The 26,801-nt window shown below is 41.1% G+C and overlaps 1 protein-coding gene across 4 annotated transcripts in view; it reads left to right on the top strand.

The window, feature by feature from the left end:
• Positions 1–26,801, top strand: part of uhrf1bp1 (uhrf1 binding protein 1) — a 195,667-nt gene that overhangs the window by 53,054 nt on the left and 115,812 nt on the right. For 3 of the 4 annotated variants that reach the window (XM_031896853.1, XM_031896855.1, XM_031896852.1), the window contains 5 exons: positions 2,519–2,708; positions 2,786–2,923; positions 3,018–3,182; positions 3,315–3,492; positions 7,093–7,161. In XM_031896853.1, the coding sequence (XP_031752713.1) occupies positions 2,519–2,708; positions 2,786–2,923; positions 3,018–3,182; positions 3,315–3,492; positions 7,093–7,161 (740 nt within the window). Of the gene's footprint in view, positions 1–2,232; positions 2,297–2,518; positions 2,709–2,785; positions 2,924–3,017; positions 3,183–3,314; positions 3,493–7,092; positions 7,162–26,801 lie in introns of all 4 variants that reach the window. The other variant, XM_031896854.1, reaches the window with a different exon arrangement.

The raw sequence follows: 26,801 nt of genomic DNA, 5'->3' as shown, positions 1-26,801 counted from the left end.
CATCACTCTGAACACACCATCCCCACTGTCAAATATGGTGGTGGCAGCATCATGCTCTGGGGGTGCTTCTCTTCAGCAGGGACAGGGAAGCTGGTCAGAGTTGATGGGAAGATGGATGGAGCCAAATACAGGGCAATCTTGGAAGAAAACCTCTTGGAGTCTGCAAAAGACTTGAGACTGGGGCGGAGGTTCACCTTCCAGCAGGACAACGACCCTAAACATAAAGCCAGGGCAACAATGGAATGGTTTAAAATAAAACATATCCATGTGTTAGAATGGCCCAGTCAAAGTCCAGATCTAAATCCAATCGAGAATCTGTGGCAAGATCTGAAAACTGCTGTTCACAAACGCTGTCCATCTAATCTGACTGAGCTGGAGCTGTTTTGCAAAGAAGAATGGGCAAGGATTTCAGTCTGTAGATGTGCAAAGCTGGTAGAGACATACCCTAAAAGACTGGCAGCTGTAATTGCAGCAAAAGGTGGTTCTACAAAGTATTGACTCAGGGGGCTGAATAATTACGCACACACCACTTTGCAGTTATTTATTTGTAAAAAATGTTTGGAATCATGTATGATTTTCGTTCCACTTCTCACGTGTACACCACTTTGTATTGGTCTTTCACGCGGAATTCCAATAAAATTGATTCATGTTTGTGGCTGTAATGTGACAAAATGTGGAAAAGTTCATGGGGGCCGAATACTTTTGCAAGCCACTGTATAAGGTAAAAATAGCCCTCTTATTTACAGCACTTAAACAATGGTCTCCAGTGATAGTTTGTCTCCAAGAGACTCATTTAAAGGGTTAGAAAGTGCTCTCCCTTAAAAGAGGTTGGGTTGCACAAACATACCATGCCACCTTCTCATCCTATGCCACGTGAGTGTCAGTATTAGTAAAAAAAAGAACCTCCAATTTGTACTCCACTAAATCCACACTGACCACTCTGTGAGATATATCATCCTTCATTGTACGATCCTGGCACTTGAGTTCATATTAATTACAATGTATATACCCCCACCTTTTTACACAGATATCCTGAGCCTCATTTCACAGAATGTGGCCCTACTACCTTTGGTGGCACAATGCTGGCTGGGCAATTTCAACTGTGGCCTCCTACCCTCACTTGGCAAGTTATAGGATCATTAGATGACCCAGCAAATGAAAAAGCTAACCCATGCACAGACAAAACTGTAATGTAAACTAAAGGAAATCACGCAAAAAAGATGCTATATGCGGCACAGCATGCGTTTGAGCAGTTGGAAAAGACAGGAAAGCTCCTGGCATATATATCTAAGATAACCTCTCCCAAAACTATAATACACAGAATTCTATCAGAGACTGGAGAAATAATTACTGACCCTAGACAAATAGTGAACAGATTTGGAGAATTTTAAGGTAACCTCTACGAAACCAAAATCCAGTACAACGTAGTACAACTTCAAAATTATTAAGACTTTATCTCTTTCCCTAAACTATGTCCGGCTGCAGTCTCTTTTCTAGACAAGCCCATAACAGCCAGGGAAATCCAAGAGGCAATGTCATCAATGGTATCTTCTAAGGCCCCTGGGCCAGATAGAATCCCAGTAGAGTGGTTCAGGGTTCTGGGCAATAAAGTAGTGGGCACCCTATGTAAAATACCCTCACAATCAGCAGAACAAAATGGTCCTCCTTTGCTAACCCCCTCATAGTCCTAATCCATAAAAAAGGGAAACCCCCAACAGTGTGGGTCTTATCGACCCATATCATTAATTAACGTAGATGTGAAGATACTAGCTAAAGTATTGGCCACTAGACTGAAATTGGTTATTATCCAAATAATACATCCCGACCAAACTGGCTTTATGCCCCACTGATCTATGGATGTAAACTTGAGGAGGTTGTACTACAATCTGCAAGTTCCACATGACAACACATGACAAAAAAAAAAAAAAAGCTTTTGATGCAGTGGAGTAGCCATACCTAAGGGGAATCCAGGAACAATTTGGATTTGGGGAAAACTTTATAAAATATTTTGCGATCCCACAGCCCGTGTTCAGGCAAATAACTTCACCTCACTGTTTTTTTCCTTTAGCAGAGGGCCAAGGCAGTGGTGCCCCCCTCTCTCCCTTTTTGCGTTGGGAATAGAACCCCACGTGATACAAATAAGGTATTCTAGGCATCTGACAGGGCTGAAATAAGGTCGAATTAAAGAAAGAGTATCATTTTATTCTAACGATGTTCTGCTTTACCTGGCAGACCCAGGCCCCTCACTATCGGGAATCCAAAGAATCTTTTCCCGGCTTCACTCAGAGTACTCTAAGTAAGTGAGATTCCAGCCAACCTCCCCACACTGTTAAATTTGTTCGGTTGACCTCTGGCCTCATATGCAAGTTTAATTAACAGATGCATTTTATTGACTAGTTCTATCCACCCAGCTTTTTTAGGAGGGGAGCCAATACTAATTGTATTTTTTTAATCTGCAGTCAGTAAAAACGAATTGTTAACTGTTTTGATATACTTATCCACTACTTTAATTTTCCAGTGAATATAGCTTTGCAGAGAAGGTGGTAGAAGGCATGTTCCTGGAGGTTGGTTGTGTCATTATCAAGATAGAGTCCCGGACATTCCATGCATCTCTGCAACTGTGGCAACTCGAAGGTTATAGCGTCAGCCCAAATTGGCAGAAAACTGATCTGCGCTTCACCCGCCTCACTCACCCTCACAAAGGAGAAGTAAGTGTAACCCCAGCTTTTCTAGAAATTGACAGATGCTTCTTCATTATTTGCCAAGTTTTTTTTATATGTTTTAGGTTCTTACCTTTAAAGAAGTCATATGGCAGACCCTTCGTGTAGAGGCTGATGCATCTGAAGACAGCGAGGATGCTCCTAGCACCCCTTTGCGTCTGCTCACAAGTGGAGGACGTTTACATGTTGCGCTAAAGAGAAGGGTTAGATATCAAAAAGTCTCATCATATAACCCATTTATTTTTGTCAACAACAAATATGAATTTCTGACAGATTGTATGTAATACATTACTCTAGATGAAGGACTGTCTAGTGCTTTGTTCCAAGCTTACTCTTCTACTGGATGAACTTTTATGGGTGCTTACAGACTCTCAGCTACGGGCTTTACTGTCCTATACAAAATCTTTGAGTGAAGCTGTGCAGAAATCAATGAGGCAGAGGAAAAATAGAGGAGAAGAGCAGGTAACTTCCTCTTTTATTCCAAGCTTATTACTTTTCTCCTATTACACTCTCCTAACCACTTTTTACACTATATCTCACTTTTGTGCCTTATTACTTTTGGCAGTTCTTAAAATGTATTGGTTGTCTTTGCAGGCTACATCTTCTCCCACAGCTCCATCTTTGTGGCCTCTTACTTCTTTACCTTCTACTGCATCTAGTTTAGGTCAGTACTTTGATAAGTTTGATATAAAGGAAACTTCTTATCATTTGTTGATCTCGAGGCTGGATTTGCATGTGTGTGATGAGAGCTCACCCAAGAGAACATGCACAGGTACCAAAAAAAATTATATTCAATATTATATTTCTTTTGCACTTGTGCAGGGTGGATTTAGTGTTACTGCTTTTAAAAATGTCTGTTGGTTTTTTTTGTTTTGTTTTTGGGCTTTGAGCTATATCTCTCAACATATATATATATATATATATTGTAAAGTTCAGGGGATAAGGAATCGTCCATGCACTAAGGCTCACAAGGATCACATTCAAATAAGCTTTATCTTCAGCAGGTCAGCATAAAGTAACAGCAGTTTTAGGTATAATGGCACAGAAAAGCAATTGGTTTTCCCACTCAGGGTTTACGCTCACCTCACACTCTTTTTCCAGTGCAGTCCTCACATGCACATACCAAACCACAGAGCTCTCTTATTTCCTGCATTGCTGCAGTAATTAGCCCTGCTGTGCACCTTAAAGGTACCTGAATAACTGGGAAATGTACACCATTGGACTTTACACTTAATGCGTTTCATTGCCTCTCGCCACTTCCTCAGAAGCATCAACCGCCCACATTTAGAAGGACTATATATATGGAATATCCAAAGCCCCTCCTTCTTTATATTAACCATAACCCCACACATATATAAAAATTATCAAAATCACATACACAACCCAAAATTCAAAAAAATGTAGAAACATGAAGGAAAATATATACATACTGTATATACCTGTATACACCAATTTAAATCAGGAGAAACAAATCATGAGGATGATATCTAAATACACATAATGGAGGAGGAGCCAGAAGTCCAACATTCCAAATATATATCAATACTAATAGTTCTTAGTAGAAACAAGATAGTTCCCATTCATGGGTTGGTTTAAGCGGCTTTACATCTTTGGAGATTGTAACCTTTTTCGTTCACCAATTTTTTCTTTTTTTTTTTCATTATATTGATGACTGCATCGGTATTTGGGATGGAGATGAAGAGTCACTGTCTAGTTTTGTTAAGTTTTGTAATGGTCAAGTGGGGGGTATTTCTTTTACATATGAGACACCAGACTCTATCACAAGAAATCTCAGAGATTCTTCTGTATGATATGCAGCAAAAAAGTGAGAAGGGACCTTTTTATATATGGTAGAAGTATGTAGCTGTATTCTATCCCATATGGACTGTATTTTCCCACTTATACAGTGGCTTGCAAAAGTATTCGGGCCCCCTTGAACTTTTCCACATTTTGTCACATTACAGCCACAAACATGAATCAATTTTATTGGAATTCCACGTGAAAGACCAATACAAAGTGGTGTACACGTGAGAAGTGGAACGAAAATCATACATGATTCCAAACATTTTTTACAAATACATAACTGCAAAGTGGGGTTTGCGTAATTATTCAGCCCGCTGTGTCAATACTTTGTAGAGCCACCTTTTGCTGCAATTCCAGCTGCCAGTCTTTTAGGGTATGTCTCTACCAGCTTTGCACATCTACAGACTGAAATCCTTGCCCATTCTTTTTTGCAAAACAGCTCCAGCTCAGTCAGATTAGATGGACAGCGTTTGTGAACAGCAGTTTTCAGATCTTGCCACAGATTCTCGATTGGATTTAGATCTGGACTTTGACTGGGCCATTCTAACACATGGATATGTTTTGTTTTAAACCATTCCATTGTTGCCCTGGCTTTATGTTTAGGGTCGTTGTCCTGCTGAAGGTGAACCTCCGCCCCAGTCTCAAGTCTTTTGCAGACTCCAAGAGGTTTTCTTCCAAGATTGCCCTGTATTTGGCTCCATCCATCTTCCCATCAACTCTGACCAGCTTCCCTGTCCCTGCTGAAGAGAAGCACCTCCAGAGCATGATGCTGTCACCACCATATTTGACAGTGGGGATGGTGTGTTCAGAGTGATGTGCAGTGTTAATTTTCCGCCACACATAGCGTTTTGCATTTTGGCCAAAAAGTTCCATTCTGGTCTCATCTGACCAGAGCACCTTCTTCCACATGTTTGCAGTTTGCCACAAGCCATGTGGGGGACACAGCAAACGGGACTTCTTATGGTTTTCTGTTAACAATGGCTTTCTTCTTGCCACTCTACCATAAAGGCCAACTTTGTGCAGTGCACGACTAATAGTTGTCCTATGGACAGATTCCCCCACCTGAGCTGTAGATCTCTGCAGCTCGTCCAGAGTCACCATGGGCCTCTTGGCTGCATTTCTGATCAGCGCTCTCCTTGTTCGGACTGTGAGTTTAGGTGGACGGCCTTGTCTTGGTAGGTTTACAGTTGTGCCATACTCCTTCCATTTCTGAATGATCGCTTGAACAGTGCTCCATGGGATGTTCAAGGCTTTGGAAATCTTTTTGTAGCCTAAGCCTGCTTTAAATTTCTCAATAACTTTATCCCTGACCTGTCTGGTGTGTTCTTTGGACTTCATGGTGTTGTCGCTCCCAGTATTCTCTTAGACAACCTCTGAGGCCGTCACAGAGCAGCTGTATTTGTACTGACATTAGATTACACACAGGTGCACTCTATTTAGTCATTAGCACTCATCAGGCAATGTCTATGGGGAACTGACTGCACTCAGACCAAAGGGGGCTGAATAATTACGCACACCCCACTTTGCAGTTATTTATTTGTAAAAAATGTTTGGAATCATGTATGATTTTCCTTCCACTTCTCACGTGTACACCACTTTGTATTGGTCTTTCACGTGGAATTCCAATAAAATTGATTCATGTTTGTGGCTGTAATGTGACAAAATGTGGAAAAGTTCAAGGGGGCCGAATACTTTTGCAAGCCACTGTATAAGCTATGTAGACTTTCTAAATAACAAGTCAGAAGCACATGTTAAGTGTGCCTGTATTGTGAACTTCTTCTCAATGGAGTTTTGATTATATTAGAACATTGATTCCCTTCTACATGGGGAGCACCCAAAGAGCCCAAATCTGCCTTAACTAATGGGATAGTCTCAGAGGATGAGAAATTGGCAGTTTTATAACATGGCAAACAAGAATATCCGTCAAAGTTGTTACAACAGAAACTCTCACATGTGCAGGGTTTAAATGGAGGGACTGCGATCCAAAGCAGAAATTAGATAGGAACACTGTGGCCTGTATACCTTTCATCCAGTAGTGAGAAAAGTACATCATATATATGATTATTAAAGATGCACAGTTTTACAAGTACAGTTTAGAGTCCTTCTCTCATTGTTGTTAAAGTGGTTTAGGTTAGTAAATTAACCAATACATTACCAGAATACTGACATTTTAGGCAATTTCCGAAAAATATTGCTGTTAATTTCTGTTTTATTTTATAGATCTATTAACTCCCAATACCAGTGCCACTCTTATTTCTAGAAATTGTTATATGAAATTGTTGACATGTAGTTGGTCGGCAGAACAGCAATATTTTATCTTGCTTTTTACTGGCACATTAACTTATCTGCATTTATTGCTAACTCTGAGAGACAAGTGTAATAGTTTGTTGGAACCGTAAGGGAGCACAATTGCTAATCTTACCTTGGGTGCCAAAGCTGCTTGACCTGCCTCTGCATTATGGTGCTACATGCTCCAGATACACCAAATCTTATAAAGGACTGAACACAATTATATTTTATATAACACCTCATGTTGTTCTCTCTGATTTTCATCATTTTCCATGCACAGTTGCAGGAGGTGCTATTCAGCTCACCCTTCGTGGAGTTATTCTGGACTATTATCCATCCCACAGACAAGGTACGCATAGTTATTTTGATAGTAACATTTGAAAGCACTGGATATATTATAAAGTTTGTCAAAATGAACTTGTTTTATAATGTCCTTTTCAGAGTAACAGACAAAAACATTACTACAACATTATAAAGTTGAATGGTATCAGTTTTAATTGTGTGACTTGCTCTTCGGCTGACATCTAAATTTGGGCTGGCTGTGACATTGTTTAAAGAGTTATAGTTGATTCTTTTTAATTTTTGAATACTTTGCATCCATTAGTCTTTGAAATGTTTCTGTTTTTTAATATTTTGATTTTTTTTTTGTTTTAGAAAATTATAGCTAAGAGTATTTGGAGTTGATTTATATACCTTAACCAGTTTGTGGTGTCAAGTTTCTCTAACTTATTTTCGAAAGCTTTTACTACAGATATTCAGACTTCATGTATATCTGATATATACCAAAAATGTACTTCTCTCTATTGTTTCATCTAAATAATAAACAGTTCTACAAATTAATTACACTTTTAAAACAAATACAAATTAGTGGTGCAATAAGCATGTGTCCACATAGATAAACATAGACACAAATATATTTTGCAGCATTTTGCCACCAACCTGACAAATTTCTTAATGTGCTATTTGCTATTTCCCATTAGACTTTATTACATCCAGAAAACTGCTTATCACTACTCTGCTCCTGCTTTAACCCCCCCCCCCATTCATTCTGTAATGCTGGTATCAGCACAGTGGGCAGCAGGGGTAATTAGGGTAATCTATTGTACGTGAGGGGGGATTAACAAAAATCCTACAATGCGTGCACCTCATCACATTCATAGTGTAATACAGACAACATGGCACCGGTGAGGATGGTAGCCGTTGCTCGGTGTCCTCCTCAACTTTGCTTTTTTCTTATGTTTGTCGTGTTATTTTTTAGTTTTTTTGCAACCTGCAATGCTCTCGTCTCCTATGACACACAAACTCTCCTGGACATTCGACAAAATTCACAATCTGGACCTTCACAGACCAACTTTTTTTGTAAACGGAGGTGACTTACCTTGGCTACCTGGGCAGAAGAAACACCGGATGAAAAGGGGGAAAAAAGAGTCTCTGTTTTTACAGAGACATGGCTGGACCCTTCCATCCCTGACTCGGCCATTGTCCCTGAAGGACTCTCCATTCACCGCCTGGACAGAACAATGGACTCGGGAAAATGCTGGGGAGGTGGCAGTGTGTAATGACCAACAAACGGTGGTGTACTGATGTACAGACAGTTTCGTCTGGGTGCTCTCCTGATCTTGAACATCTTATGATCAGATGCAGACCTTTTTATCTGCCCAGGGAGTTGACAGCGATATTTTGTACCGCTGTTTATATTCCCCCCCCAACACCACACGAGCACTGCATGAACTGTTTGATGCTATCGACCGGCAGGAAACATTACACCTGGAGGCTGCTTTTATCGTGGCTGGCGATTTTAATAAAGCCAACATAAAGAAAGTTCTGCTGAAGTTTTACCAGCATGTAAACTTTCCAACGCATGGTGAGAACATCTTGGACCATGTTTACACTCCGTACGCACGCCTATAAAGCCCGCCCTCAACCAGCCTTCGGCAAATCAGATCACTCCTCGGTCTTGCTGCTGCCAGCCTATAGGCAGAAGCTGAAACGCGAGCAGCCTATGATGCGTTCTGTTTAGCGCTGGACCGACCAGTCAGACAGCACCCTGCGTCACTGCTTCGACATCACGGACTGGGAAGTCTTCCGGACTGCCGCTGACAACATCATCAACAACTACACTGAGTACGTAACAGACTTTATTCACAAATGCATCAATGACGTCGTACCGTGGATTAATGTACGGACTTACCCCAACCAGAAGCCATGGGTTAACTGAGAGGTCCGCGCAGCGCTCAGAGCGCGGACTGCAGCCTTTAAATCCGGAGATCCAAGTGAGTACAAATCATCCCGGTATGCAATAAAAACAGCTAAGGGACAATACAGAGTAAAGGTACAGTCCTGCTATAGGAACTCTAACATTAGGAACATGTGGAGTGGACTGAAGACCATTACCAACAAGGGAAAGCTGCAGAGTGGGGGAGGTAACTGCTTCTCTACCTGATGAGCTGAACACCTTCTATGCACGCTTTGATAAACACCTATTTCAGGAGCTTTTGTTGGAAGAGGACGGCATGCGACCACGAGGTAGCAGATGTCTTCACAGACATTTTTTTTTTGTAACTTCTTTTTATTAAACATAATCAATATTTGCAGTTTACAAAAGTTTCAGTCATAAAACATGTAATATTGCTGTTTTTGATTTATATGTTGTTGATAAAGAGGGATATAAAGGGATAGGGTAGAGGTAAGGGTATGGTTTGTTTTTATTGATAGGTAGGTTTTAGTTAGGTTGGAAAAAGAAGGGGGGGAATTAGTAACTGGAGGAAAAAAATGGGGTAAAAAGAAAACACCAGGTTATTCGATTGTCTATAGGCCTTATTGCCTTGTTTTCAGATGAGATCTTGTTTTTTTTTATCCCTATTTTGGTTGGTTATTGTTGACCCTCTTGCCGGGCGGGTGCTGTAGTTTCACGGTATCTCTTCCATTGTGCCCATATTCTATCGTATTGCTCCTTTTTGTTGTTGTCGTTCCATTTGTTCCATTATGGCTCTTGTATCCATGTTTTGTAGTATTTATTTGATTTTGTAGGGGCCTCCTGTTTTCCACCCTTTTGCTATGGGTGTAGTGGTGGCATTTAGCATATGGAATAATAGTTTTATTTGCGGGTTAGAGATCTAGACTTGTCATGAAACTCCGTGACCTTAACATCGGTTCCTCCCTGTGCAGCTGGATCCTGGACTTCCTGTCAAACAGACCTCCGGTGGTTCGGATCAGCAACATCACCTCATCCACACTGACACTTAGCACTGGTGCCCCCCAGGGATGTGTGCTCAGCCCCTTGCTGTACACCCTGTTCACCCTCGACTGTACAGCAACACACAGCTCCAATACTATCATCAAATTTGCAGACAATGCCACCATCATCGGCTGCATTTCTGATGGAGATGAGTTGGCATACAGGGCAGAGGTGAGAACCCTGACATCATGGTGCCGTGACAACAACCTGCTACACAACGTCAGCAAAACTAAGGAGCTCATAGTGGATTACAGGAGACTGCAGGGAGGAGGCCATACCCCCATTCACATTGAGGGAGCAGAGGTAGAGAGAGTAAGATGCTTCAGATTCCTGGGCATCAATATTAGTGAGGATCTGAGTTGGTCTCACCACGTTGGTGTGATCACAAAAGCTGCAAGACAGCGGCTCTTCTTTCTGTGGCGCCTGAGGAGGTTCGGCATGGACTCACAAACTTCTATCGATGCACCATCGAGAGTATTCTGTCTGGCTCTATCACCATCTGGTATGGCAGCTGTAATGCTTTGGGCCACAAAGCTCTGCAGAGGGTGGTGAGATCAGCACCACGCATCACCAGAACTGAACTGTCGGCCATGCAGGACCTCTACAGACAGCACTGTAGGAGGAAGATGCAGCGAAACTTCTCTGACCCCAGCCACAGTCTTTTCACGCTCCTACCATCAGGCAGGCGGTACAGGAGCATCCAGACCCGCACCAGCAGATACAGAGACAATTTCTACCCCCAAGCCATCAGGCTTCTGAACTGCTGACATTCTGCACACACCAACACACACTCACCACAACTACTGGACTCTTCACAATGTCACTTTAAGCAAAGCCACTTTAAATCCTCACTGCACGATTTCAAATACTTCATTGCATTTTTTTTTATTGTAAATACTTGTACCTTTATTGCACACTTATTATTTTTAATATTTGTATTTTTTTTGTCTATGTAAAGATGGGGAGGAACACTAAAAATTTCATTACTTTAACCTTTTTAGTGCCACAGGACGTAGAATCTACGTCCTGTGTATCAAAGGACCAAAGTGCCACAGAACGTAGATTCTACGTCCTGCTGCACTTCCGGTTTTGGGAGCGGAGGAATGGCTTTTCAAGCCATTCCTTCGCTCCCCACTCGTTCCCCAGCCTCCAGACAATAGTCAGAGGTGGGGAACGAGTGGCCCCTGGGTAGCGATCACCCAGGGGCCACATACAACTTACCTGCCATCCACGTGGCTTTCTGTGCAGCTCCTCTCCCTTCCGCAGCTTCCCCCTCTGGCCCCCCTGCTTCCTGACACGCCCCCTCACATGAGCTGATGCTGCTGTGCCAGATCGAGTTTCTCCTGCAGATCCTGATCTTCTAGACCCCAAGTAAGTGGCAAATACACACACAAACACACAATCACACATTTATTACACTAATACACACTTATACTCACACTTACACACACACACATGCATTTTTGGGAGGTTTTCACACATTCATCACTTACAGCACTTAGAGAAAACTCACACTTGGTTGCATACTCACACACATGCACACAAAACACATTTTACACACACACTTACACACTTATGTAATTTTGTAATTATTTTTTTTTTTCTAATCGCATCGTTTTTATTCTTGCCTGAAAAAAATGTTTTATTGCCATTGCGGATAGTGTATTCGCTAACCGCACTGTGCCAATACCTTTTGTGTATTATTTTGGTGTTTCTACTACATTTTCTGTGATTTTGGTGGATTTTTGGGTATTTTACTGCATGTTTAGCCATTTTATAGCATTTTCAGTTATGCATAGTTGTTGTTCGCTTGACTTTGTCTGTAAAACTTATTTGCCCTAGCCAAAATACTCAAACTGTTATTCTGCCCGCAGATATTATTAGGCAAAAAAAAAAAAAATGATTTTAGTGATTTTTTTTTTATCTTTATCAATTTTATTGCTTTTTACATTGTTCTTTGTTACTTGTCTTTGCACATGGACATTTTGTCTGCTGTATTTCAATTTGGCATCCTCTGTACCCCACATAGTTTGGTAAATCTATTCATATTGGGCATCAAACTGTTCAGTAGACTAGTGGCTTTCATATTTAGAGTGTTTTATGTTGGTACGTTACTAAATGTGGGGTACATAATGGGGCAACATGCAAGCTTTGTGACGATTTTCAGAAATGTCACAAAAACCGTTCTGTTTAGCATAGCTTTGTAGTTTGGTAGTTTGTAGTAGAAAGATGTATTTACCCATTTTTGTTTTGTCAGAATGTGTACTTTCGGAAAATATATGGTTTTCTAGGGTCTCCTTACTGTTAGGTGGTCGTATGGCACATAATACACATACCGGGTGCAAAAACTGCATGAGCCGAAGCATCTTATGTGAAAATTCATATGCACTATTTTTACTTGGGTGCCCCTGTACCCCACATAGTTTGGTAAATCTATGCATATAGGGCATCAAACTGTTCAGTAGACCCCTGGCGTTCATATTTAGAATGTTTTATGTTTATACGGTACAAAATGTGGGGGTACATAATGGGGTAAAATGCAAGCTTTGTGACAATTTTCAGAAATGTCAAAAAAATCGTTCTGTTTAGCATAGCTTTGTAGTTTGGTAGTTTGCAGTAGAAAGATGTATTTACCCATTTTTGTTTTGTCAGATTGTGTACTTTCGGAAAATGTATAGTTTTCTAGGGTCTCCTTACTGTTAGGGGGTCTTATGCCGCATAATGCACATGCCGGTAGCTTATATTGCAGTGTATACACTTTGTATGCACTAACTTCCTTTTGGGGTCTCTAAATGCCAGATACATCGGTGATCCTATGCACAATGGGCATCAAACTGTTCAGCGGACCCTTGGTTTTCATATTTAGGGTGTGTTTTCTTGGTACCTAATGTTATGTGGGAGATATGGTGCTTGAAAGTGGAAGATTTGATGTGATTTTCAGGTATTTCACCAAAACTAGCAATTTTGGGAAAGCACTGCGACTCTGTAGTTTGGAGTAGAAAGACATGGGTACCAATTTTGAATTCGCCCGAATGTATACTTTCCAAAAATATATGGTTTTGGGGGGTCAATGTATTTTTTTGTATTTTTACCCCACAGAAAATGCAGTAAACGTGTTGAATTTTCAGTAGCTAAAGAGACCTCTGGGGCAATCTCTATGCACTGACGTCCTTATGGGGTCTCTAAATGCCAGATACAGTGCTGATCCTATGCACAATGGGCATCAAACTGTTCAGCGGACCCTTGGCTTTCATATTTAGGGTGTGTTCTTTTGGTACCTAATGTTATGTGGGAGATAAGGTGCTTGAAAGTGGAAGATTTGATGTGATTTTTAGGTATTTCATCAAAACTGGCAATTTAGGGAAAGAATTGCGACTCGGTAGTTTGGAGTAGAAAGACATGGGTACCAATTTTGAATTCGTCCGAATGTGTACTTTCCAAAAATATATGATTTTGGGGGGTCAATGTATTTTTTGTGTTTTTACCCCACAGAAAATGCAGTAAATGTGTTGAATCTTCAGTAGCTAAAGAGATCTCCTGGGCAATTTGTATGTACTAACTTCCTTTTGGGGTCTCTAAATTCCAGATACATCTGTGATCCTATGCACAATGGGCATCAAACTGTTCAGTGGACCCCTGGCTTTCATATTTAGGGTGTGTTTTCTTCGTACCTAATGTTATGTGGGAGATAAGGTGCTTGAAAGTGGAAGATTTGAGGTGATTTTTTAGAATTTTCATAATTTTTTATAGAAAATGCTAAATTCAGTAAAGCATTGCCGTTTGGTACTTACGAGTTGGAAGACATAGTTACCCATTTCGGATTCGTCAGAATGTGTAGTTTTCAAAAATGTATGGTTTCCTGGGGTAAACCTAATGTTCCAGGATTTTTGGCTTTGGAATGTAAAGTATGCCGTATTCTGCTGTAATGCTTTGAAAATTTAGTAATTTACTGCTGGGAGTTTTTGATCTATAGAAGTCAGAAATCTCAATAAAACTATACATATCAGGTATTGGCACATTCGGGAGACATGAGGCTTTCCAAATCAGTTGAATTTTTGTCCATAAAATAAAATGTGTTTCTGGTAGAAATCCTTATATCATGAAAAATAGCATTTTTTCTTTTTTTTTTTTTTGTATTTCAAGCTCTAAATCTTGTTCCAGAAGTGGAAATACACAAAAACTCAGGATTTGGAAAGCTCAGGTTCTCCTGAAAAAAACAATATATAGTTTGCCTACCTAAACTTAACCCTGCCCCCAGTAAAAGCCCCTACATTGAGAGAGCACAGAATGTTCACAAAACGTCTGGCACTGGGGGGAATTGAAATGACGAATTTGGCTGGCACTTAAAGGGTTAATGATGCTTCATTGTTATTTGTATATGACAATAAAACTTGAAACTTGGCCCAGCACCAATTCAAAACACTTCATAGTTTTATTCCAAAAAGTTAAAAAAATGGGGAAAATTACAAATTTTTATTTGAAATCCCTACTTTAATTTACAAAGTTCTGACACAGTGTTAACAGAATACTAGTTGATGTCAGCTGTGTGTCTAGACTGTACTTGCCCTTAAAATCTGATGTTTTGGAATATGGGACATTGCTCTGGTAATAGACCTCAAGTATTTTTTTTTTTTTTTTAACAAATTTTTATTAAAGTTTAATACAAAACAAAGCAAAAGAAATAGCAGTTCTATACAATGTAGTAATACGTATGCAGATCTAACAGATTCGGCAAGTACAGTACAGTTTGTATGGTTCTGTTATGAACATTCTTATGGTTATTCAGAATCATTTGTATCTTTTTTAACATTAGCTTGATAATACAATGTATACATCTTTTAAAGGAGAAGGAAAGTCAAAACCTATTAAGCACACTATTAAATAGTACTCCGCTCCGCTCCTGCCACAAACCCCCCCAAGCTCCCCGCTCCTGCCACAAACTGCTGCTCGCCGCACCTGCCCCCCCGCTCCCCCACCTGCATGTCACAGAGTTCTCCAATGCTGCGTCGCCATGGCAACCAGATGCTCCTGCTGTGTGCACATGTGCCGCCTACAGAAACAAGTTGCCAAGTCTGGAAGGAGCGATGTGTGTGGAAAGAGCCAATGTGTGGGAATCTCTACACTGCTCAGCGTTTTTTTTTTTCCTGCTTGGCTTCTGATCTTCTGAACAGGTGAAGTATGGGGAGACTTAAGGGCACTATTGAGACAACTGAAGGTATGCCTCCAGCTTGAGATTAACTCTTTATTAGCCTTTCCTTCTCCTTTAAGTTGCAGTGATTCCTAGAGGCAGGCAGTAGATGATGGTATGTGCGAATTGTGCATATGGGAAAGAATAATTTTCAGTAGGAATAGACAATAAGTCATCTTAACTTAAAACATAGTTCAATGTAACCATATGCCATATCAAATGTACAGGGTTGGTTGGGTATGCTTATTTATTAGGTTATCCTTGGGCTGGTGGGAACAGTTCCAATAGGGTCCAAACTTTGAGGAATTTGGGTACCTTATTTTGTAAGTAGGCAATTCTATATTCAAAGTATATAGTCCTTATTGCTGTTTACGGTAAATTTCTGCCCAACTGGGGATAGTTTTCCACTAAGATGCTATAGCTATCTTTGTTATGGTCAAAACCTGATTTGCTAATTTCTGCTGTGACTTGGTAAGACCTTCAATTGGCTTGCCCAGTAGAAATGTGGTGAAATCTTTAGTGATCGTGTCATGTAAAAGGTTTGTCAGCAGATTTTGGGTTTCATCCCAGAATGTGTGGGCAGAACCAAAATATATGGGGTAAGTCCCCTGAGGCGCCATTTCATCTCCAGCAATGCGTAGGATTGTTGGGGAACAGTTTAGGTATCCTGGTTGGAGTGAGGTACCAAAACATCAATATTTTGTATATATTTTCCCTTTGTAAAAGGGACAATGTTTTTTGCATTATACCAGATTGAGTCCCAGTCTTCCCTTGTGTTCTCCTCTCCTACTGCTGCTTCCCATTTTAACATGTACTGATGTTTATATCCTTGAGTGATAAATGGGTTGTTGATCAGCCTATATATATTTGAGATCTGTCCCCTTTGTGGGAGGCCATTGTAAGCTATGCGCTCAACCCCGGTAGGTTGGTTAGTTTTGAAGAACCTGGCAAATAGTTCTATGTATTGGAAATACATATGCCAGTGTAGGTGTAGCTCTAGAAATTTTTTTTGGAGTGTTACGAAATCTAACGGGGACGTTATAGCAGGGTCCATTACATCCCTAACCATAAACACTGCGGTGGTGCCTTTTAGATATGAAAGTCCCAGTAGATCAGTTAGCCGTGAATACAAGAAGCTCGGTTTATATTTGCGATTCGCCCTTCTCCATAATTCTAGGGTTACTGAACTGAAATAATATTGAACTCATCTGAAACGTTTGTGTGGGTGAGCATTTGGGGAACAGTGATCACAACATGGTCTATTTGAGATAATGCTGCAGAGACAGCTCTATAAGGGATCAATTAAAACACTCAATTTTAGATGTGCAGACTTTGCCAGTATAAGTGCATCTCTGCTTTTCATAAGGTTAGATACAGAAGGAAAATTGAACATCTTTAAAACATTGCTTTGCAAGTATACAGATCAGTACACTCACCTAAAGGATTATTAGGAACACCATACTAATACCCTTCTCTGACCTCTAGCATCAACAAGGCATTTTCGCCCACAGGACTGCCGCATACTGGATGTTTTTCCCTTTTCACACCATTCTTTGTAAACACTAGAAATGGTTGTTCTGAAAATCCCAGTAACTGAGCAGATTGTGAAATACTCACACCGGCCCGTCTGGCACCAACAACCATGCCACGCTCAAAATTGCTTAAATCACCTTTCTTTCCCATTCTGACATTCAGTTTGGAGTTCAGGAGATTGTCTTGACCAGGACCACACCCCTAAATGCATTGAAGCAACTGCCATGTGATTGGTTGATTAGATAATTGCATTAATGAGAAATTGAACAGGTGTTCCTAATAAACCTTTAGGTGAGTGTATATTCTCTTGTAAGCAAGGAGAGGCATCGCAAAGCAAAACCTTGGCTGAATAAAGTGTTAGTGTCAAGGTTGGTAAGGAAAAACGTGCTTTTAAAGCATTCAAGTTAGCTGGGACAGTGGAAACTTTCATCAGGTACAAGGAAGCAAATAAAGCATGCAAAAAAGCTATCAGGCAAGCTAAAATAGAGATGGAAAGGGATATTGCAGCTAGGAGTAAAAAGAATCCAAAATTATTTTTTAATTATGTAAATAGTAAAAAAAATTAAGCAAGAAGGGGTGGGAACCTTATTATCACGAGGGGATCAGTTGGTTGATGAGAACAGGGAAAAAGCAGAAATTTTCATGTTAGTTTGATGGCAGTTGATGTTATCTACTTGGACTTTGCTAAAGCGTTACAGTGATACAGTACCTCACAGAAAGTTAATGATCAAATTGTGGAATATTGGCATAGAACATAATAAGAGAACTGGCTGAAGGATAAATTACAAAGAGTGGTGGTAAATGGAACATTTTCTAATTGGACTAGTGTTGTTAGTGGAGTACTGCAGGGGTCAGTCCTTGGTACTTTGTTTTTTAACTTGTTTATTAACGACCTGGAGGTGGGCATAGAGAGTATTGTTTCTATTTTTGCTGACGACACTCAATTGTGCAAAACTACAAGTTCCATGCAGGATCCTGCCGCTTTGCAGAACGATTTGACAAAATTGGAAGACTGGGCAGCAAACTGGAAAATGAGGTTCAACGTGGAAAGTTCTACCACTTTGGTAGAACTATCTACTGAATGGTAGTTTGTTGGGGGTATCCTTAATGGAGAAGGATCTTGGGGTTTTTGTAGACAACAAGTTGTCTAATTCCAGGCAGTGTCATTCTGTCGCTACTAAAGCAAGTAAAGTGCTGTCTTGTATAAAAAAGGGCATTGACTCAAGGGATGAAAACATAATTTTGCCTCTTTATAGGTCCCGGGAAAGGCCTCACCTTGAGTATGCGGTGCAGTTTTGGGCTCTAGTCCTTAAGAAGAACATTAATGAGCTGGAGAGAGTGCAGAGACGTGCAACTAAACTGGTAAAGGGGATGGAAGGTTATGAGGTTAGACGGGCGAGGTTGGTGAGGCACTTGTGAGGGGACATGATTACTTTGTACAAATACATTAGAGGGGATTTTAGGCAGATAGGGGGTTTTATTTTTTCCCATAAAAGCAATCAGCTCACCAGAGGCCACACCTTTAGATTAGAGGAACAGAGTTTCCATTTGAAGCAGTGTAGGTGGTTTTTCACGGTGAGGGCAGTGAGGTTGTGGAATTCCCTGGTGATGTGGTAATGGCAGATGCCTTTTTAAAGGGGCATGGATGAGTTCTTCAACAAGAATAGTATCCAAGGATATTGTGATTGTGATACCAATATCTACAGTTAGTATTATTGGTTGTATATATAGTTTATGCATGAGATAATAAAGATTGGTAAGTATAGGTTTTGTGTGCTGAGTTTACTTGGAGGGGTTGAACTTGATGGACTCTTGTCTTTTTTCAACCCTATGTAATTATGTGAACACAATGGATTTAAGCATATTGATCTTAGGTTTTGGATGGTCTGTCTGTGATCAAAACCATGCATTAGGGTGATATGGCAAGAATTGTGCATTTTCTATATTTACCCATGTTTTATCTGAGGTCCGCCGGAACCATGCTAATACCTGACTGATATGTGCTGCCTCATAGTACTTTTGCAGTGATGGCAGGCCTAGACCTCCTTGGTATCGTGAAGTAGTTAGACCTACTTTATTTATTTTGTGGTATTTGCCCCTCCATACAAAATTCTTAAGTTGTCTGTACCTCTTTTTTGTATATTTTGTGGGGACCTCTATGGGTAAGGTTTCGAAGAAGTACATTCATTTTAATAGTGGCAGTCCTGGCAAACCATGATATCGTTGAGGTAGTCCATTTATTTAGGTTAGTTTTAACCCTCTGAAGTAATGGGGCAAAGTTTTTACTAAACAGGTCTATATATCTTGGGGGTTATTTTCGTTCCTAGGTATGTTATGAAATCAGTTTTCCAGTTATATCTATAGTTGGTTTGCAAGGTTTTTACCATGGCTTCTGACATATGCATTGGCAGAGCTTCTGTTTTAGTGATTTTTACCTTGTGTCCTGATAAGGAGCTGTATTCATGTAGTACCTTGTGTAGGACTGGAAGAGAGGTTTGTGGGGTAGTAAGCGTCAAGATTACATTGTCCACATATAACGCAATCTTAAACTGCTCTGTGCCTACCAGTATACCTTAATATTTGGTTCATTTCTTATATTAGCTGCCAACGGTTCTATGCTAATTGCATAGAGCAAGGGGGCAGCCTTGCCTTGTACCATTGGCAATTTTAAATATGTATTAGGCGTAGAATAGAGGTTTTTAAGGGCAGTCAGGTAGGGACCCTTTAGGTTTAGGTTGGGGGAGAGCCAACATGTAGTTCCAATCTAGCCGATCAAAAGCCTTTTTGGCATCTAGGCTTAGTATTAGGGCTGGGTGCCCTTGTTTCGGCAATAGCTCTATTGTATTGATAATGCGTCTCGTATTGTCTCCTGTCTGCCCTGTATGAAACCTACTTGATCCGCTTTTATGAAACTTGGCAGTATTGGAGCAAGGTGGTTTGCAAGGATTTTGGAAAATATTTTTAAATCAGAGTTTAAGAGGGCTATTGGTCTGTAATTTAAGCAGTTAGTGGGATCCTTACCTTCTTTTGGTACAGGTATCGGACCCCTTTTTCCGGATACCCATTATCCAGAAAGTTCAGAATTACGGAAAGGTCATCTCCCATAGACTGTATTTTAATCAAATAATTCACATTTTTAAAAATAATTTCCTTTTTCTCTGTAATAATAAAACAGTACCTTGTACTTAAACCCAACTAGGATATAATTAATCCTTATTGGATCCAAATTACGGAAAGACCCCCTATCCGGAAAACCCCAGGTCCCAAGCGTTCTGCATTACAGTTCCCATCCCTGTATAAGCGAGAGGTATGGGGTAAGGTTTGCCGGGGGTATGGGTGTGCCTTTTAAATAATAGTTGTAAAGTTGAACCAGATATAGAGAGAAAATATGTTGATACAGGTATGGGTACCCATCAGGGCCTGGAGTTTTGCCATTTGGGAGGCTTTTTAGAGTAGCTGTTAACTCTTGCAATTTTATTTCCTCTTGGAATCTAGGTAAGGCAGCTTTCTGCAAGAAGTTATCTAACTGAGGGGGTTCTTGTGGGGTCTATTGGAAGATTATAGAGGGTGGTGTAAAAGCTGCGGAATTGTTCCGGGTTATAGACCATCTGATCAGAGCTTGTTTTATTTGCTTTAATTGTTGAGTGAAGTTTTTGTTCTTTCAACTTTCGGGCTAACAATGTGTGCTGTTTGTCCCCTTTTTCATAAAAAATCTGCCTGGCCCATATTATAGCTTTCTGTTTCTTGTAGCTTAAGGTCCCTAAATTCCTTTTGTAAAGCCATTATTTTATGAAGTAAGGTCTCACAGTTATTTTGGTTATATTTACCTTCTAGTTGCCTGAGTTGGCTAATGAGAGCCCCTAGTTGTTGTCCCCAGGCTTTTTTTTGTGCAGTGGCTATAGCTATAAGTGATCCTCTAATGGTAGTTTTATGAGCTTCCCATAGTGTGAAAACGGATGGGACAGAGCTCTCGTTAAAGTATTCTTTCATGGCCTTTTCTACAGTTTGTTGGGTGTTCTTGTCATGCAACAGAGTTTCATTTAGGTGCCAGGCCAGTTAAGGCGCTCAAGTAAATTAACTGAAAATTGGACAGGAGCGTGTTCTGACCAGGTAATACAAGCAGTGTCAGCTGAATAGGGGACTCTGAGGCAGGACTGAGAAACTATTAAATAGTCTAGATGTACATGGACCTTGTGAGCTGGTGAATAGAAGGAGTATTGTCTCCCTTTTGGGTGGTCTATGCGCCATATGTTGTATAGGGCTGCTTGGTTTATAAGTTGGCACTTCTCTCTAGACTCTAGCATATGAGCGTTAGGGTCTGGACAGAGGTGTGTTCTGTCCTCTGCCTGTGATAATGGAGCATTAAAGTCTCTGCCTATTATAACATAGGGTGCAGTGCATGAGGTTATCTTTTTAAGTACTTTTTTCAGGAACATAGCCTGTCCTTTGTTTGCCGTATAAATATTTGCAACCAGTATAGGAGTGTCTGCAAGTGTACCTTCTAGTATAAGATACTGACCTTGTGAGTCGGTTATAGTCCTGGTAACCTGCAGAGGACAGTCCTTATCCACTAATATAGCTACTCTAGCTTTTTTTCGCTTCAGATGAAGCGTAGAAGCCTATAGGATATTGTTAAGAATATAGCTTACAAGAGGACTGTTTCAAAAAATGTGTTTCCTGCAACAGCGCAATGTCAGCCCTTAAGTTTTTTATCTATTTCAAGGCAACAAATCTCACTGTTCACGGGCGACTAATCTCCCCGAAATGCCATCCCACTGGCGAAAATGTAAATCGCCGGTGGGATGGCATACGCGGTGGCGCGATTTCAGTGAAATCACGGAAGTTGCCTTGAGAGGAGAGTCGCCGCGTATGCCATCCCACCGGCGATTTACATTTTCGCCGGTGGGATAGCATTTCGGGGAGATTAGTCGCCCGCGAACAGGGAGATTTGTCGCGGGCGACTAATCTCCCCATGTGCCAGAGCCCTTAGGACACAAAGTTTACCTTATGTGCCATATTGTATTAGGGTATTGCGCTATTTGGCTTTTGTAGGAAGCCTGCATTAGTTGAGTGTCCCTCTTGTTTTGTTCCCAGACAGCATTACATAGTATAGGCAGTATAGTTACAAATATGGTGTATAACTTATAACACATAGTTAAAGAGCAAATCAATTAAAAGAAACTTAAAACTATGTAATGTTAGATAAGGTTAACTTTAGTGTCAGTTTTGAGAAAAGTAAGTTTAGCTTCTATGCTGCTAAACTCTTTGGAAGCTTCCGTGGGGGGTTTATCTTACCACTGAGCGTAAACGGGTAGTGTTGAGTAAGGTTGTAGAAAATAAGAGCCCACGTCATGGGCAAAAGTAGGGAAGCCCATGGAGGGTGCTGTCTCGTTTATGATATGCAACTTGTTCATGTCCTCTGGTCAGGTTGTTTGTTGTGATCATATCAAGGGTGGAGAAGGACTCAGTGTCCGTCTGCGAGGCAATGCTTTGCCTGATACTTTTTGCCGTCTCACGTTGGTTGTTGACCTTTGAGGTGACAGTCTTGCTTGGCTGTCTGGCATTGCAGGCTTAATTCCAAGTGCTCACAGAAGTTGTCGGCTTTTATGCATGTTGTGGAGCGTGTACGTTTGGCCTTGATGTTGTACTGTCAGTCGGAAATGGTATCCCCAGCGATATGCAATGCTGTTCTCTTAGTAGTTGAGTAAGGGACCTGAGTTTCCTCTGTTTTGCCAATGTAATGGGGGACAGGTGTGTGTATCTTGTGGTTAGAATGTTCCAGTAGTGATAATGAGCGTGCTTTTGCTCTTTGCGCAAAGTAATGGAAGCATACCACAATGTCTCTGGGAGGTTTGGTCGGTAGTTGTCTCAGGCCTAGCAAGTGGTGCGCTCTGTCAAACATCCAGTATGTGGGATTTATGTCCAGGCACACCCTTGTGAACAGTCCCTTTTAGATATTGTGGGATGTCTTGTGCCCAATATCTTCGGGTACCCCTCATATGCGCAAATTTTGTCTGCGAGATCTATTCTCACGATCCTCGCATATGCTTTTCATTTGGAAGATTTCTTCTCTTGGGAGCGGTGTTATCTTTCTCAAGGTTAGTTTGCCTTTGGGTTATGTCATATGCAAAGTATTCAAGCTTATCTGTACGATCTCCTAATTCTGCAAGTCTCTGTGAATTTCTTTGATAGTTAGCGTGACTGTCCAAGACTGCTCTGGTAAGAGTGACTGTGAGGCCTTCTTTCAGTTGTGCAAGCTGGTGTGCTAAGGTTCTCTCCGTTACTGGAGAGCCGTTTATGGGATCACATGTATTTGGAGTCAAGGGAGTCTGACCTGATTCCTGCGGTGCTATCGAGCTGTTCTCGCTATTCAGTGAGGTAGGGGAGTGAGCGGGTGACTTCAGCTCCGGTATCTCTGTATAGGCCGCTGGCTGTCCGAGGGTCTTTCTCCTGGCGTTTTCTGCAGGTACGGAGACATTGTCACTCACTGCTCCTTGATCTTTTTTTTTTTTTGCCCATTTCGTGGCTGGGTACACCTTCTCTGTTTTCCACCTCCTGAGCTCAAGGTTATTGGCAATTTTCAGAAGAGTTTATGGTTTTCCGGATGCGTGCTCACTCCACCATGGCTAGCCATGCCCCCGACCTCAACTATTCTGATCTCCAACATTTCCGTTTGAAGAGTGTACAAGGCAACACCCAGGTCCATTAATTTAGGTATAAACTGTATCATATGGGCACACACACACACTAGCATAAAGGCAAAGTCACATACAGATGTAACTACCAATCTCTAACTACTTTAGATAATTTGTATTAAAAGGTGCAGATTTCCCACAAGTCTGATTACCTAAAGCAACCAATCACCAGGAAACATGTTCAGGTCCCTTGTTTAAAGGTAAACCTTTTTTGTTGCTGTGGGTTACTGCATCTGCCCATACTTTGTGCTTTTTGTTACATACGAGGGGTCATGTTTTAAGGTGGCCATATGCAGTAAGAGCCACTCGTTTGGCAAGGTTGGCAAACGAGTGGATCTGCTTCTGATATATCCACTTAAGCTTGCAATATTGGGCTAATTCGACTAAAACGGCAGGTATATGGGCCATTGGACCAAGGACTGCATCAATGAACCTAAGCAGTCCCCGATCCGAAGGCAAAATTAAACCTGCCTGATCGAGATCTGCCAAATTTTAGGTAAAATATTGGTTGGGTAGGCCTTTCTGGGGTGCCATTACATGGGTAGATAAGCTGCCAAATCGTTCTAAAGGACCTGAATCGGCAGCCAAAATCTGCCCATGCATGGCCACCTTTACACCAGGCAATACTGAAGTAAATACAGATATCAAAAGGTAAATTTACTCTTCTGCCTCAACTTCCTACAATACAGCATCTTTTCTCTGCTTCTGCCCTCATTGTTAGACTTGAAGATATATTTTTGAGAAATAAAAGCACACATGCTAGCTAGATTCATGATTATTGTATTCACACTGTGGGTCATGTTGGGTTTAGCTAAAATGCTAGATAAATAGCTGTGAGAGATGCAATGAAAAAGATCATTGTTTGGTGTGTTTTCCACCAGTGTTAAAGATGGGATACAAGAAACACCAGGTAAAAGGCCTGATTTTGCAGCAGGTAATGCTGTGTTTTATGTTACTGGCATAGGAAAAGCCAAATGAATAGGTCCCTGGAGTAATTGAAGGGAGAGCAGGAAAGACCCTCCATTCCATACTCCACTTAGTATTTTGATTTGGCCAGCTGCAGGGAGCTGCTAGATTAGGCTGCAGGTGAGCAGCAAATTAAAGGGCTGTGTGATTACACAAGGGGTTGGAGTTGGAGGTTGATTCTTGACTCAGAAGGTCACTCTCAGAGCGGGACACAGAGCAGGAAGGCTGTGTGCCTATTTTAGGAACTGGGGGTGCCTCCTGCCACTGCAAGGAGCAGAGGAAGTCGTGACCAGGCGGATGAGAGCTGACAGAAGTCAGCAAGGTGAGAGCCCTGAAGAAGGGACAAACAATAATCCTGAACTGTATGTTGATGAACTGTCTTAAGTTGATGTTGGGAATAATTGACCCTAAATAAACCTGTGTTTTGCCTGAAGACGTGGTATCCCTGTCTCTATGCTCCAGATCCTCTGCATGCCTGCCTACCATTGCTAATTCCCCCAAAAATTGCATGTACGGGCAGTCAGCATGTCACATAGCATATTAAATGGAAACTATATCCCTGAATATTACAGGTTACAGAGGAAAAAGAAAAGGAGGAACAGTATGTATGTTTGTTAAGCAAAGAAGCCAATATAAAGGAAGATGTGATGGTGGTAAAACAGAGGGGAAATCTGCAGTACAAAGGATGCCATTTGGGTGGGGGAAAAGTACCTAACTGATATACATTGTAGGAAAATCTAGGCTTTACACGTCCTTATTGGAGGGCTGATAATGGAAGCCAGTTTTGATCACTTACCTTTTAACCACACCCACTTCAAACCACACCCATGTTATCACAAGAGCTTTTAAAACCATCCCCACATTAATTGTGGTAACACAGCAAAAACCCAAATGGTTGTGCAGGGATATCACCCATCACTTATGTGTGAAAGAGGTTTATTAAATCATATTAAGCCACACCCTTTAAATCCATATGCCTCCTCCTCCTCCCCTGTGTGCAGGCAGAGTATGGCACACACAGACAGCATAGAGCAGACAGAGTATGGCGCACACAGGCAGGGTAGATCAGGAAGAGTATGGCACACACACACAGGCAGGGTAGGGCAGGCAGAGTATGGTACACACAGGCAGGGTAGGGCAGGCAGAGTATGGCACACACAGGCAGGGTAGGGCAGGCAGAGTATGGCACACACAGGCAGGGTAGGGCAGGCAGAGTATTACACACCCACTCCCTTTAAGAAAAAGCTCAGCTTTTACCTTCTGGAGCACTAAAACATTATTTTGCCTAGTCCCGCGCTTAAGGGCAAATGCCCATACCTGGTGCACTCTTACCTTCCAATTTGTGCCTGTATGTTACCCAACCACTTAGATTGTAAGCTCTACGGGGCAGGGACCCTATACATACATACATACATACATACATACATACATACAGTGTAATTAGTTGTCAGAATATCTGATCCAATAGTCATGCTGTCAAAATAAACAGTTTTTAGGGAAAAGAAACTAAAAACAAAAAAAGAAATTAAAAAAAAAAGTGTTTTTGTATATATGTGCGTACATATTTTAAAGTTGTGTGACAGTGTGTAAGTGTGTATATGAGTGTATGTAAGTGTGCTTAAGTGTGCAAAATTAAAAAAAAAAACTGTTCTAAATTATGTGCTGTATGTGTGTGTAAATGAATGTAAATGTATGTAATTGTGTGTAGTACTGTAAATGAAGGGCACTTACCTGTCCTGGAGGCAGGTGGGCGATCAGATCACTTGGAGGGGTCCTGCAGTCAACTGGAGGGTCCTCTGTTCAGAGTTCGAGCAGCAGGAAGTGAGTGGGCGTCGCTGGAGGGGGGGGGGGGAAGCAGGGACAGCCCAAAGGAAGAAGCAGCAGGGAGCTGCCGCTTCTGCAGAGAGACTCTTATAACTGCCAAACAACATACGAGACACGTCCTTGGCCGTTAGAACCTTTTTTTGCAACAACGTGCCACACGTCGTTGGCAGTTAAATCTGGCTTTACATAAATACAAAAACTGGGACAGATCTTATCCATATTCTCTGCCCCAATTATAACCATTTTGAAAGTTTCTTTAGAGCAGGTTTGATAAACATGTTGAGCCTAGCACTCAAAAACCCCTTTGGGTCTACAGGGATAAGAGTCTGTCACTTAATCAATATGGCTGTTTCCATCTTGAGAACAAGAAGATTTAGTAGCATACCCTCTTGGGACATTCAATGCATTCAAAGAATATAAACACTACAACAAAATTTTTAAAACCGCAATCAGAAAGGTATAGATAGAAAATGAGATGTGCATTGCAGCAAAGGCTAAGACTAACCCTCAAAAGTTTTTTCTAAGTATATTAAAAGTAAAAAGAT

The sequence above is a fragment of the Xenopus tropicalis genome, chromosome 2, assembly GCF_000004195.4.
Source record: "Xenopus tropicalis strain Nigerian chromosome 2, UCB_Xtro_10.0, whole genome shotgun sequence".
Classification (NCBI taxonomy): Eukaryota; Metazoa; Chordata; class Amphibia; order Anura; family Pipidae; genus Xenopus; species Xenopus tropicalis.
The sequence above is the reverse complement of the archived record's forward strand: the minus strand, read 5'-3'. Positions and strand labels throughout refer to the sequence as shown.